Raw genomic sequence first — 13,666 nt, forward strand, 5'->3', positions numbered from 1 at the left:
TAAACCAGGCTCCGCATACCTGGCCTTTTCGGACTTCTTCCTCTCTCCGCCCATGAGCACCCCAGGCACGATCCAGGTGAACGGCTACAGGAAGACACCAGACGAGAATCAGAGCAGAGCCCCCTTCCCTGCAGACACAGAGACCGAATCCAAGGTCTTCTCCCCTAAAGACGCAGGGAGGGAAGACCTAGGCTTCACTGCAGACGCTGTCACTGTGCAGACGCCGTTCCCGGGCATCGCCCGCCCCAGTGACAGGCAACGGCCACTTAAGTCACAGCTCCGGAACTGGCTCCCGGTGCCGTGAGAGGAACAGAGGCTTTCTCAGGGATTCAAACAGCTTCTCTGCCTTGCCCCGTCGAGGCCGAGTGGAGAACACATTTGACCTAAGCACAGCCCTTCCTTACTCCCCACCCCTGACAGAAGGAAGGACAGATCAATTCTCGGCTTGGCAGGCGCTGGCTCTCCTTTCTTAAACCCGACGTGCAGCTTTCTGGTAGCTTTCCACGTGCTCACTTCGGTTATACCTGTGAGTCTCCACGCGCGCCTTGTTAGGGACTACGGTGAACACCTTACAGGACTCTAAGCACCAGGAATCCCCAGTAATCTAAGCTAGAAATCGGCAGTTGGTCAACTTCGATCAGTCAAAACCTACAAACTATACCTGGGGAGAGCAGAGACGCCCAAGCAACAAAGCGAAATTAAAATAATTCCTTGCTTTTTGAAAACAAAGGTAAGACTGGCAGACTTCTCTTTTCTCAAAAAGTCAGGGAAAAAAGGTAGAAAACTGGACTCGCGGCCCGCCTTACCTTAAGCAGTTTCTGGACAGTGTTGAAGCTTTGCAGAGCCAGCTGTGAGGAGTGAGCAGTTACAGATACTGAGCAAGGTTGTTCCCACCCGCCCCCCACTCCGCCCCCACCTCCCCAATCTTTGAAAAAAATTTCGACAACATGAAGTGATCAGATCCCAACCTGGACCTTGAGTTAAGATTTCAGGAAAAAAAAAAAAAATCTCATCCACAGAATCTTCTCAGAGAATATACCTCGCTCTCAGACTACGTCTGAAAGCTGCCAGTTTGGAGACTTGGGCAGAGAGGCCGCGTCCATTCCTTGGACACACACAGAAACAGTGTTGTGTGCTCCCTCTGCTGGCTCAAATTCCCAGAGTGCCACACAGAGAACCACAAGCCTACGGTGCACGTGGATGGGGAAGCGTGCAGCATCGCCCTGGACGTGCCTCTCTTTAGGAAGAGAGGAAAACAGAACGTGCAGGAAGGAGTCGCCTGAAGGAGCAATCGACAGGCGAGCCTCTGGGCACCTTGCTTTCAAGGTGGCGTCAGGTATCCTTCAAGTACGCCCCACGGAGCACCGAGAGACGGTCACCCCCGAGTTTATTAAAGGAACAGAATCTTACAAGCCCAGTGGAGACCAGAGGAAGTGAAAATTAACGTAGGTTATAACCATTAACCACCATAAGAAAGCCTCAACACGATCCCTTTATCCAAGCTCATGTACAGAGTTCCCACATGCTTAGTATTCACGACGCGTCCCAGGGAAGTAGCAAGTTTGCCGCTGTGAAAATTTAAATAGCTCCACGCCTGCTCCTTCCCAGGACTGAGCTGAGAAAGGGCACTGCAGGCTGCGTAAGGCTGTGTTAACAGGCTGACTGGAAACCTCCATCTCTGCGATCAACTCTCCGCAAGGAAGTGATTAGCATTTGATAGAGAAAACCGGTGCCCTAATCTACACTTGCCTCCGTAGGCAAATAAACTAGACCAGACAGAAGAGATTCCCACCAAGACAGAAGAAAAACGTCGAGAAGCTTAACTTGCAAGAACACGTAAAATTCTTCGTACCATGGCCTCTTTTAAAAAAAGTTCACTTTAGGGCTGACTGCTCTAATTTTTAATTAAGCTATAAAAGAAACAAAAAAGCCTGAAAATGTCATTATTTTAATTCCTTTTAAAAGGACACAGGCTTATCGTGTCATCAGTTTTTAGACACCAGGGAAATGCTTTTCCATACTCAGCTTATGATTTTCACAGAGTCTTTGAATTTTTCTTCTTAACAGGAACCAGAGGGATGGTCCCAGGCCAAGGTAATAAGGGTGCAGCAGGGAGAAAAATGGTAAAACCCACTTTTAAATTCGAACGGGTCTTACTCTCGGAAGGAAAGCACTTGCTTAAAAGGCGTCCTGGGGCGCCTGGGTGGCGCAGTCGGTTAAGCGTCCGACTTCAGCCAGGTCACGATCTCGCGGTCCGTGAGTTCGAGCCCCGCGTCGGGCTCTGGGCTGATGGCTCAGAGCCTGGAGCCTGTTTCCGATTCTGCGTCTCCCTCTCTCTCTCTGCCCCTCCCCCGTTCATGCTCTGTCTCTCTCTGTCCCAAAAATAAATAAACATTGAAAAAAACAAAAAAAAGGCGTCCTGACAGTGAGGCTGCTTACCTCTCTCGTTGGCACCAGCACCAGGGCATAGGGGCCATCACTGCGCTGTGGACACAGAAGGAAAGAAACGCCATGAGTCAATGAACGAAGGTCACGGGACTCCGGTGGACAGAACCCGAGGGCGGCCACTCGCAAACATCAGAAGCGTCTCATGAGAGAAGGGGACTACGATGCCCACTACTCTTCTCATGCAACCTTGTTCTAAAGGTTCTGCCTCGGGGCGCCTGGGTGGCTCAGTCGGTTGGGCGTCCAACTTCGGCTCAGGTCACGATCTCACGGTTCGTGAGTTCGAGCCCCATGTCGGGCTCTGTGCTGACTGCTCGGAGCCTGGAGCCCGCTTCGGATTCTGTGTCTCCCTCTCTCTCTGCCCCTAACCCACTCGCATTCTGTCTCTCTTTCTCTCAGAAATAAATAAACATTAAAAAAAATTTTTTTTTAAAGGTTCTGCCCCATGCGGTCAGACAAGAGAAAGAAAATACATATAAAACTGGAAAGTAGGAGACAAAACAGTCATTATTAGATGACAGTTTACCCTAAAAAACAAAACAAAACAAAAATCTACAAGAAAAGACAACTCAGTCAAGTAGCTGAATGCAAACTTAATATACACAAATTACAGCCTTCTGACATAAAAAAGTTAGAAAATACAAGGGAGGGGGGAATCACCCAAGAGCAGCAGCGGGAACAACAGGAAGGCTGACAAAAAATGTACAAAATGCTTGTGACAGAAACTGTAAAACCCTTCTGAGGAGCATAAAGTAAAATGTGAATAAATGGGAAACCATATCCTATTCTTGGATAAGATGGCTCCGTATCACAAATGAGCCAATTGTAAGTCAACCCGTTAACGTAACGCGACCCTAAGAAAGCTGCCACAAGTCTGCACATATACACACGCGCATATAAAATAACACATATGGACAAGCTGACTTCAAAGTTCCTATGAAAAATCAACGTGCAGGAATAACCAAAACGTGTCCGAAAAACAACAGATGTTAAAACGATTTAGAACTACCATAATATAAATAACGGACAGCAGCATACAGAGATCACAGCAGCAAACCGAGTCTAGAACGGAATCAAATACATGCAGAATTGTATGAAATAAGGTGCATTTTGCATCAGTAGAGAAAAGATAAATTGTTCAGAGACTTCACAAGCAAACAAAGTTAGAGAAGTTGGAATTAAGTTGGCCATTTTCCACATGACATAAATCTCAGAAACTATACAACATCAATACATTTTATAACATAAAAATTTTTAACTTTAGAATGGGCAAAAGGTAACTAAATAAAATCAAGTAATAAACGACAAAACGAGGGGAGAGAAAGGGCCAGTTTCCTTAGTTCACAAAAGGCCTATAATTCAATGAAAAAATGAAAACAAAAAAGACCACCACGACTTATATAGAAAAATGGAGACAGGACACAAGTAGCTAATTCATGGACGTGAGAATTCAAGACATGGCTTTTACACATGCAAAGAGATGCTCAACTCCACTGTCAAATGAGCAAAACTTGAGCAGCCGATGGTGTCACTAGGGCACGGGTGAGCAGGGACTCCTGTACGGCCCGCCGTGGGGAGAGCGCAAAGTGGCTTAACCCATTTGAAGTTCAGTGCGGGGGGCGGGGCGCCTGGGTGGCTCGGTGGGTTAAGCATCTGGCTTCAGCTCAGGTCATGATCTCACGGTTCGTGAGTTCGAGCCCCACACAGGGTGAGGTTCATGAGCTTGAGCCCCACTTCTCTCTCTGCCCCTCACTCACTTGCACCCCCCCCTCTCTCTCTCAAAAAAAAAAAAATAATTAAAAAAAAATAATAAAGTTCAATTGTGACGTTACCCACCGAATAAAAATGCCGCTCCCACTGTCAGGGGTTTCTTTAAAAGATAAATCCCGTTAAGTGTACGTAACAAAGTAAACTATTTTACAGACTGTATTCCTAACAGTCTCGTTTGTAGTGAAATACTGGATGGAAGGGAAGTCCTACCAGTGAGGGGCTGATGCCCTAACTCGGGGTACCCCCATGCAGTGGGACACCAGATGGCCGTGAAAAAACAAGGCATGTGGGCACGGTACTGCTAAGAAGCCATCCCAAAGTGTGTTAAGTGAGCACCAACTAGCAAGTCACAAACATCATGTACAGCAAGCAACCTCCTGTGTTATCGCCCCAAACACAACAGAAAGAAACACAGAAGCTCCGGCTGAGGGGGAAGGGGCCGGTGTGCCCCCGCACTCGCTCTCTCTGCAGAGACCAGCCCTGGGAGGGCCACCAGACGAGCACAAGGGCATCGCGTCCCCAGAGAGCCCTGCCATGCGGGCGACAGGGACCGTGAGGACTGACTTCTCACCGTGTATTTTTTGGTACTCTTTTAATCTTGTAACGCGTACACTGTATCTAAAAATATACGTGTAAAAAAACCCAAAAAGTACCCTGAGAAAGGCCCCAAAGTCAGTGGTGACTTGCACCTCCAAAGTGCTCACAGACACTCAGGACTTAATCAAAACCGTGTCAGGGCAGAAGCTAAGCGTGGATTTAGAACAGGTTCAATTACAAGTATGGATTTCATGTTTTGCATTGGAAACATTTACCCACGAGGAGGAAAGGATTTGGAACTCAAACTAGAGCCGCCTATCCTCGACGTCAAGTCTGCGAGGCTGTGCTGAGGCCCAGGCAAGAACGGTAAACATGTTAGTACAACGGTATCAGCGTGCCACAGTGTGACGTTACGAGATTCTGACATTTCAAAAGGTGTTACTACACACAGAAGAAGAAAGAAAAATCAATTCCTCGCAGGGCAGAAGTGAGCAAAGCAGGATGGTCGTGTTGTTTAAAAAAAAAAAAAAAAAAAAAAAAAAATCAGAGCCCAAATAACTCAAAGAGCGAAAACACAGAAAGCCAATCCGTTCTCATTCCATCGCCAAAGTAATTTAAGACTCTGCTGGGTGCCTTGAGCTTCCTGCTCCCTCCAGATCGGTTTTTTACAGGTCAAATCATTTCACAATGAACTCCAAGGGTCCCTATTGAATATTACTTGAAACGAGTGAATTAAACTTGAGCTTAGAGAACTCTTTCTACAGAAAACTTCAGTCTTGAATAGAATGAGCCGTTACTGACATTAAAATACACGCGGCAAAGAAAAACCACCACGTGGCTTGTGAACGTCTCTGTAGAGCAGCAGAGAAAATCACTGCCTTGCAAACCGGCCCCGCGCCCACGTGGTGACGCTTCCGAAGCGTCCGCGTGCGTCCGCTCAGAAGCTCGAGGCAACCCTGGCGGACACGCGCTGCCTTCGGCTCCACCCCACCGGTGACATCACTGAGGCACGGAAAGATTTGCCCGAGGACACACTCAGACCCAGGACGCCACCTGCCTCAGGTACGTGATCCCATCTCTCTCGTCCTCGGTCCACGGGCCTATGAGACGAGACGGTGGGGCTGGAACCACAGGACCCGTTCCGGCTCAAATAGTCCCAAGCTCTTCAACGATACGTGTGTAAATAACAACCCGCTGCTCTCAGGGAACTGTCCTAACACGTATAAACGGATGAGACTTTACCACATCGTTGCAACACTTGGCCTTTCCTCTCCAGCTGGGTAGCGTACAACGCCAAGTCCTTTGTATGAATTATCTTACTGTGAGGTGCCCAATGGGAAGAAAACATCGGTCACCTGTAGGAAATACATTCCTCACTCATCCACGTCAGAGGAAACCGGTATCAGCAGTTCAAGTATCTTTCTTGTCTCTTCACACGCGCGCACACACAGTACTATTTATGCAGCCAGATCATCCAGTACATACTGTTTTATCCTCTGCCCTTTTTTAAAAAAAAAAATTTTTTTTTAACGTTTATTTATTTTTGAGACAGAGAGAGACAGAGCGTGAATAGGGGAGGGGCAGAGAGAGAGGGAGACACAGAATCCGAAACAGGCTCCAGGCTCTGAGCCGTCAGCCCAGAGCCCGACGCGGGGCTCGAACTCACGGACCACGATATCATGACTTGAGCCAAAGTCGGACGCCCAACTGACTGAGCCACCCAGGCGCCCCTCCTCTGCCCTTTTTTGATTAACATGTAAAAACACCTGTCAAGTTCACAAAGAGTAACTGAAAAAAATACCAGTTTTAATGGCTATGTAAGGTTCCATCACTTGGATGTTGTGTAGGATTTCAGGTTTTTTTTTTTTTAATTTCTTTTTAATCTTTACTTTTTTTTTCGAGAGAGAGAGAGAGAGAGAGAGAGAGCGAGCGAGCGAGCAAGCACGAGTGGAAAAGGAACAGAGAGAGGGAGACACAGAATCCGGGGCAGGCTCCAGGCTCTGAGCTGTCAGCACAGAGCCCGACCTGGGGCTCGAACTCAGACTGCGAGATCATGACCTGAGCTGAAGTCGGATGCTCAACCGACTGAGCCACCCAGGCGCCCCGGACTTCGGTTTTATTGATTTAAAATTATGTAAATAAATTTTAACTAAAATTTAAATATTCACTTTGAAATGAATTTAAGCTTACAAAAAAATTACAGATTATACAAAGAACTCTCTTATATCCTGCTCCCAGCTTCCTTAGGCAGTATCGATTCTCAAAATCCCAGTACAAGGATCAAACCCAGGAAATCAACGCTGATAAGCTACTGTGAGTGAATCTATCTACAAACTATTCCGGTCTCACTGACTGACTTACTAACGTCCTTTCCCCAGACTAGGATCCGATTCAGAACCACGTGGTTGCATTTGGCCACTACGTCTCCTTCACCTCTTTTGACCAGGGGCAGTTCTTCAGCATTTCTTTGTATTTGTTTTGCTTTCTTTTTCTGTGACCGTAATACTTTTGAAGAGTAATGGCCAGTCACGTTGCAGAATGTCTCTTGATTTGGGTTCGTCTGATGCTTGCTCATGATTAAATTTGGGCCAGAAAGCCGCAGAAGGGACGTCGTGCCCTCTGGGCACCTATCTGGAGGGAGGTGCGTGAGCTCAGCACATCTGTGCACTGGTGATGCCCACGCTGACCACCGGGGTGAAGGCGGTGACAGCCACTTCCCCATCGTAGAATTACTGTCTTCCCCTTTGGGGTTAAGAGGGGTCTTGCAGGGAGACGCTTGGAGACCCAGTAAACCTCCCAGTTTTCATGCCGCTTTCGTCCACTCCTTTCAGCGTGTGCCGATCCCTGTGGGGGCGGTACAACCAAGGCACCTGCCAGATGGCGACATTCTACTTCCGTCACTTCTGTGGATGTCCGGAGGAAGTCTACTGGAAGGAAGGCCTTTCCTTCTCCCGTTTCTCTATTTATTCAGTAACTGATTTGTATCCGTTTGTCCCGGTGGGTATAGGTTTTAGCCTCTGGGCTGCAATCCAATGCTATCGCTACTTGTGTAGTCCCTCGGTATCAGGTAGGCTTGGTCCACGCCTAACTCGGTGTGTTTACACCGAGAAGAAAAGTAACCAACCAGCTCTTCTCAGCTGCTTGTGCACCCACCTCACTTCCTATTTCAGGTCTCGCCCTGTCCTTCCTACTGAGGATAACCAGGGACATATCTGTGGGACTCTGGGCGGGATTTTGAGATGATGCCTGTGCCTCCGGAGCCTGGCAGTTAACTGGCCTCCTGGGGAACCCAATTCTGGCCCCTTTGGCCCAAACGCTAACTAAATGTGCCTCCCAACTAAAGACAAGACTCCACCATTGTTCCCGAGCCTCCATTTCTTTCTGTAAAATTAGATGAACAGAAATACCTGTAACTCGTTGGGCCTGGGGAGGTGGGGGGGGGGGGGGGGGGCGGCGGCTAGGATTTGAGAAGGTGACACTTTGGCAAAGCATCCGGCACAGTGTATGACGCACAAGGAGCATTGATTTTACAAACGCTCCCTGTTGGATGTGCTGTGATGATTACAAAATACAGTTATTCTATTCTACTCTGGGCACAGTCTTCAGACGCAACATGTTTATAGGACATAAACATCAATGAATGCATTAAAAAAGAGGCAAGAAAACAACGCTAAATGAAAACAGAGTCTTTTGGTCCCAGCGGTCCTGCTTTGGTTCAGTTCCATGGTTGCTTACGTACCACGAGCAGTAAAAGAAACACACTATACTCACCTGTATTTTTGATTTCATTGCTTGAAGAGACTGGACCACAGGGATACAGTAGGCAAGCGTTTTACCTTTTAAAAAAGTACAGAAGCAGTTAAAATCACAGGCCCTAGAAGATGGAGGGAGGGCGAAGACAGTCAAGAAAATGGTCTCTGCTATCTTTGGGCAGCACTAAAAGCCAGGGACAGGAAAAGTGTTAAGTCCTACATCCAAGAGCGGTAAAGACAGCATCTGCCCCCCTGCCATGACTCCCAATTTTGCTCTGTGAACGCACTACTTCCAAAAACACCCTGCAGCTTCAGCTCCTTTCTCCAGCCAAGAAGGGAGACAATGACACATTTCCCAAGTTACACAAAAGCTCAACTGCATGACTGTCCTTCAAAGCCAGAAAGCTCCTCCTCTAAAGTCATCCTTAATCACTCAAATGAGCCTCCTGGTCAAGTGAATGATGTGGGCAGCACCGAGGTGTTTAGAAGCCAGTCTGAACCCCAGAGCTAGCCTCTATAGGCCAGGAAGAAACCAAGGAATGGCAAAAGCCACCAGGTGGGTGGCTGAGCTGGGGGGAGTGGAGAACAGCTGATTAGCCCCATGCAGGGCACAAGAGGGTCACCAGAACACGTCTACAGACAATGTGGAAGAAGCAAAATCTGTGCTCCACGTCGCAGCAAAACAACTAGCATCCAATCAGTGCGTGTTCATGTTGAACCATGCTTTATTCTAAGAAACTACTTATCCCCCACTGGAGGGAGGACGGGCAGTCGAGCCACACACGGTGGACTGGGCAGAGCCCTGACAGAGGCTCTGCAGAGCGAGAGCAGAACCTGGCCACGTCCGGATCACTCCTGATCACAGCACCGTCAGCCACCCCCTTCCTTTCGCCGCAAGAACAAATTCAGGGCCCTAATCAACAGCGAGCATGGCCTCCCCTCCTCCCCCCAGAAAGCAAAGCAGCCGCCACCACAGATAGCCATCTCGCTACGTGACCCACAAGGTGACTGTGGCCTTGGTATCGGGGGAAGAAGGACAGAAGTTAAATGATGACTGACCTGAGCCCGTCTGAGACCTCACCAGAGCATCTCTGCCCTCCAGCAACACGGGAATACTTTGCTTCTGAACGCTTGGGCCACCCAAAAGAGAGAACACATGCTCGTATGTAACGTTTTACCCTGTCGCGTTTACAGGCAGAGAAGCGGGACACACAGATCGCAACCGCCCCCACGCGTCGCTTGTCTGCCAACCGCCACCCTGGAGTATCGAGACGTTCGAGCGAAGTTGCTGAGGAGCTTCTGACGGCTGGAGGAGTAAAACCTCAATTAAATTTCTGGAACTCAGTTGAAAATGCTGAGGCAAGCCGGAGCCTGGCCATTCTGGCAGACTGATTAAAAAAAAAAAAAAACAAAAACAAAGGGACAGGCGTGGTGACAAGCTGGAGCTACCACGAGAGCACAGCACACATGCACCTGCCTCCCGTGGCAGACGTTGTGGAAAGAGTCCCACGCCAAAGGGTACGAGAAATCTTGTGAGCCACCCTGATAGCCTGGAGCTCTTCTCACTCTCCAGAAAACCTAGGTGCACTAGGATGTGTCCACATGTGCATTTAAAAACAAACAACAAAAAGGGCACAGAATTCATTTAAATTTGGTCGATGAAACTGAATAAAAAAATTGGGGAGGGGGCTCCTTATCTCACTCTTCAATACTCATCAATTTGCACCTATAAGTAAAATGTGATGACTAATAAAACGTAAACACGCATAGGTGCTCACAAAAAGGAAGTTCACCCCTGCTCTACGCCTTTTACTGTTCCGTTTTCCAGAACCGTCACTATTAAACATTCAAAAAATTTTTTCAATATCCCGCTCTATCCAATCAAATACCTACTCCTGTCTTTTTGGTTGCCTCTAATTCTTACTAGTAAACAACGACGTGAGAAATTCTGCATCGTGGACATGTTATTCTCAGGGAAGCATGCATCTGGACCAGTTTAGAGCTGAGAACAGAAGTAGATGGGGACTCAGCCTCTCCATTTAACAAGTGAGGGAGCGGCGTGGCTAAGCGATGCGTCAGGCCCTCGATGGGCAGCAATCTGGCAGTGTTCTCTAACACCAAGACAAAAATGTGCTCTGTATGCCACAGATAATTCAGATCTCATCTGGTTACAGCCATCCAAGTTCTAAGAAAATCAAGACTGGCCTCGAACCCTTCCTTACCTGGTCATGCTAGTCATGTTTAAGACCGTATTTATCGTGGAAATCTAAAAGAGAAAACAAAAAATAAATACTTTTAACTTCTGACTTTTTGGTAAAAACCTATTTAATGAAGAAAGAAGATACTGGGAAAAAACTGATGACTATGTTCAAGTCAAGTTCTTCCAACCCAGTGAGTGTCGCCTGGGGGTGGTTCTGCTCCACCCCTGCGCCCACACAGGTGGCAACATCTAGAGAGATTTTTGGTTGCTACAAGTGGGGCCAGGGACACCACTGGAATCAAGTGAGTAGAGGCACGGGTGCTGCTGGACATCCTATCACGCGTAGGACAGTGCTCATGACAGAGTTATCCATCCCCAAGTGCCCACAGCACGACCCTGCTCGATGTCCCTGCTCAAACAGGGTGCGAAAACAGGTGCGAAAACAGCTTACGTAAGGCACCCTGAAGGACTAAGTGAGCTGTGACCACAGGAGCAAAGGAAAACCGGATTCCCTAAAAGTTAACGCATTTTTCTCTCCTTACTTGTAAATAAGAGCGGAAACTTCACTCATGGTTAAATTAAAAAAAAAAAAAAAAAGGGTCCATCTGTTTGTAGAAAACGTGTGTTAAAACAGCCCCGTCTTCTTCAATTCTTTGTAACAGGCTACCCTTGAGACGAAGATGCCAGCTCAGTTCCCTCTCCTATCCAGATCAGCCTCCGCGTCCCATCTACCCGTGATGAGGAGCCTGTCCTAGGCACACTAGGTGAACCGTGTGGCCTAATTCGAATTAGGTGAGGAGAGTGTTTGGTTCCTTGAAAAGTGGGTGCGGATGGAGGTTGGGGCAGTGAAGAGTAACGTAAGCTCGCTGGGATTATCCCAGAAAAGCATCCCATCGGTCTGACTTCACTCAGGTAGCTGGGAGCAGAAATAACCACTCTTTTTCTTTCTAGACATGCCGAATGAATAACCACATCGAATAAACCGACCACACGAGACACCGAGAGATACTTACTAAATGTGGGTGGAGGTCCAGCTTGTGAAAAGCGTCTGAGGTGAACACCTGTTCTTGCACCTGCTTTACTACAGGTCTGCAAATGACGAACAAAACCCGGGCATCAGTTCCAATCAACAGAGCAAAAGGCGGAATACTCTTCACTCCGCTTATTCCCGAAGTGCATCTGTGCCTGAACATACCTGTGGAGCTCTGGAATTTCGGGGTTGTTTTTAAATAACGAAGAAGTCCTAATGCATGGTTTCTGCTCTCGGTTTTTACCACTCACACCAACCAAAGATTCATTCGGAGAAAACGTTCTCTGTGCCTTCCCCTTAAAAGTCCTTCGTGCTTCTTCAGCAGCAGCTTTCTTGGCTGGGAGAAACGCCGCCGCGCTCCTCCGCTTCGCTGGGGGAGCCTCACTGGATGCTCGGTACTTTCTTTTGGTAGCCTCCGCTTGCTGCGTTGTTCCCAAAAGGAAAGAGCGACAAGAGATGCATTAGTCCATGAAGACAGACCTCACAGTGAAGCCTGACTGCCCACAGAATTGCCTCTCTCCCTGCAGAGATCATTACGCCCCATATGTCGAGCAACAGTTTAGGGTCTGCACTCAGATTCTTTGACTCAGCTTTTTTCCCCCCCAAAAAGAAAAAAAAAGAAACCAACCCCCCCCCCAAAATCTCAGCTCATTCATCCCCTAGACCTCACCATCCATCTTAACTATCAACTCAACCAAGATGAGGGTGAGGATAAGGAAGGGAGAAACCTTTTGAGGGCTGAACATTACCAAATGGGAGTCTCCGTTAAGGGAAGAGAGAACCCACCTTGGGAAGTGTGCCCGCTAGATCAATCCGTTTCCCTGGATGTCCATCTACACAACAAGAACGGGGGAGGGGAGCGCATCCTCTCTCTCCACCAACAAAGCCTGTTGGTGACTATACGTGGGAGGCTGCATCCCAGCTCATGCCCAGGAAGCGGAAACCTTCATTACCGCTCTACCCCAGAGTGCTTGGATCGCTGTCACTCTCTCCCCTCACGCTGCTCCCCCAGATTCAGATGGCTTGGAGACGATTCCTACTCGCCGTTTCCATTCCAAATGAGAATTCTACTCCATCCATCACTTCTACCACAATTATTTCCAATTCTCTTTGCCTTTCAATTCCCCATCTGATAGTCGGTTGCAGGCTACAACGCTCGGTATTTTTTTTTGCCTGTTGCTTCTCATTTCCATAACATGAATCTGGCTACCTGCACCATGTCCAAACTTCTCCTAAGAGAAGAAGCATCCAATTTTCTTTGGAAAAAAATTTGTTTCCTTTCTGCCTTCTCTTCCAATTTACACACGAATACAAAAACATCCCGTGAGTAGCTAGTGCTTATTATCCTGGTGTTTTCATTTCTCTTGGAATGTCATTCTCCCCTTAGCTCGAAATGATGAATTCCATTTACACATCAGCTTGCTTTAGCCATGACTAAAGGTCAGCTTCAGGCTAACCTACCAATAACAGTAGTTGTTTGTTCCTGGCACCACAGGACTCCTATACCCAAATAATTCAATAAATACAACTTCGAGTATCTAATATTAATAAAGTTAAGTATTACTAATCAAGTTAAAAATAACCTTCATTTTACAAATTTATTTTTACAAAGTCCCAAGTTCATGAATGTTCAGAGTAAAAAAACAGATGAAGTCAAGTTCTGGGTCTGCTGAATCATTTGCAAGGCACAATGAAATGTGCAGACTTTCCCTGATTTATGGAACTAGGGACTCTCAGAGCATAAAAAGGCCTGAGGGCCACTCCCACCGTGAACAGACTTTCTACCACCGTCCCCCAGACAGATGGCCTTGCAGTAGGCTTTGCCTCCACACCTCCTCTTACTGCTCTCCATCCACCGAGGCAGACCGAATTCTAGGGGTTAGGAAGCGGCTTCTGACATTCAGACAAGAGCCGCCCCCTTGATCATCTCTC

The 13,666-nt window shown here is 47.6% G+C and overlaps 1 protein-coding gene across 1 annotated transcript in view; it reads right to left on the reverse strand.

Annotated features, from left to right (window-relative positions):
* DDX31 (DEAD-box helicase 31) overlaps nt 1-13,666 on the reverse strand; it is a 72,967-nt gene that overhangs the window by 55,441 nt on the left and 3,860 nt on the right. Inside the window, exons 2-9 of the mRNA XM_030292864.1 lie at nt 11,900-12,156; nt 11,718-11,793; nt 10,727-10,770; nt 9,564-9,634; nt 8,524-8,588; nt 2,440-2,484; nt 807-848; nt 20-84 (exon numbers count right to left, since the gene is read on the reverse strand). Of these exons, the coding sequence (XP_030148724.1) occupies nt 20-84; nt 807-848; nt 2,440-2,484; nt 8,524-8,588; nt 9,564-9,634; nt 10,727-10,770; nt 11,718-11,793; nt 11,900-12,156 (665 nt within the window). The remainder of the gene's footprint in view (nt 1-19; nt 85-806; nt 849-2,439; nt 2,485-8,523; nt 8,589-9,563; nt 9,635-10,726; nt 10,771-11,717; nt 11,794-11,899; nt 12,157-13,666) is intronic.

The sequence above is a fragment of the Lynx canadensis genome, chromosome D4 (assembly GCF_007474595.2).
Source record: "Lynx canadensis isolate LIC74 chromosome D4, mLynCan4.pri.v2, whole genome shotgun sequence".
Taxonomy (NCBI): domain Eukaryota; kingdom Metazoa; phylum Chordata; class Mammalia; order Carnivora; family Felidae; genus Lynx; species Lynx canadensis.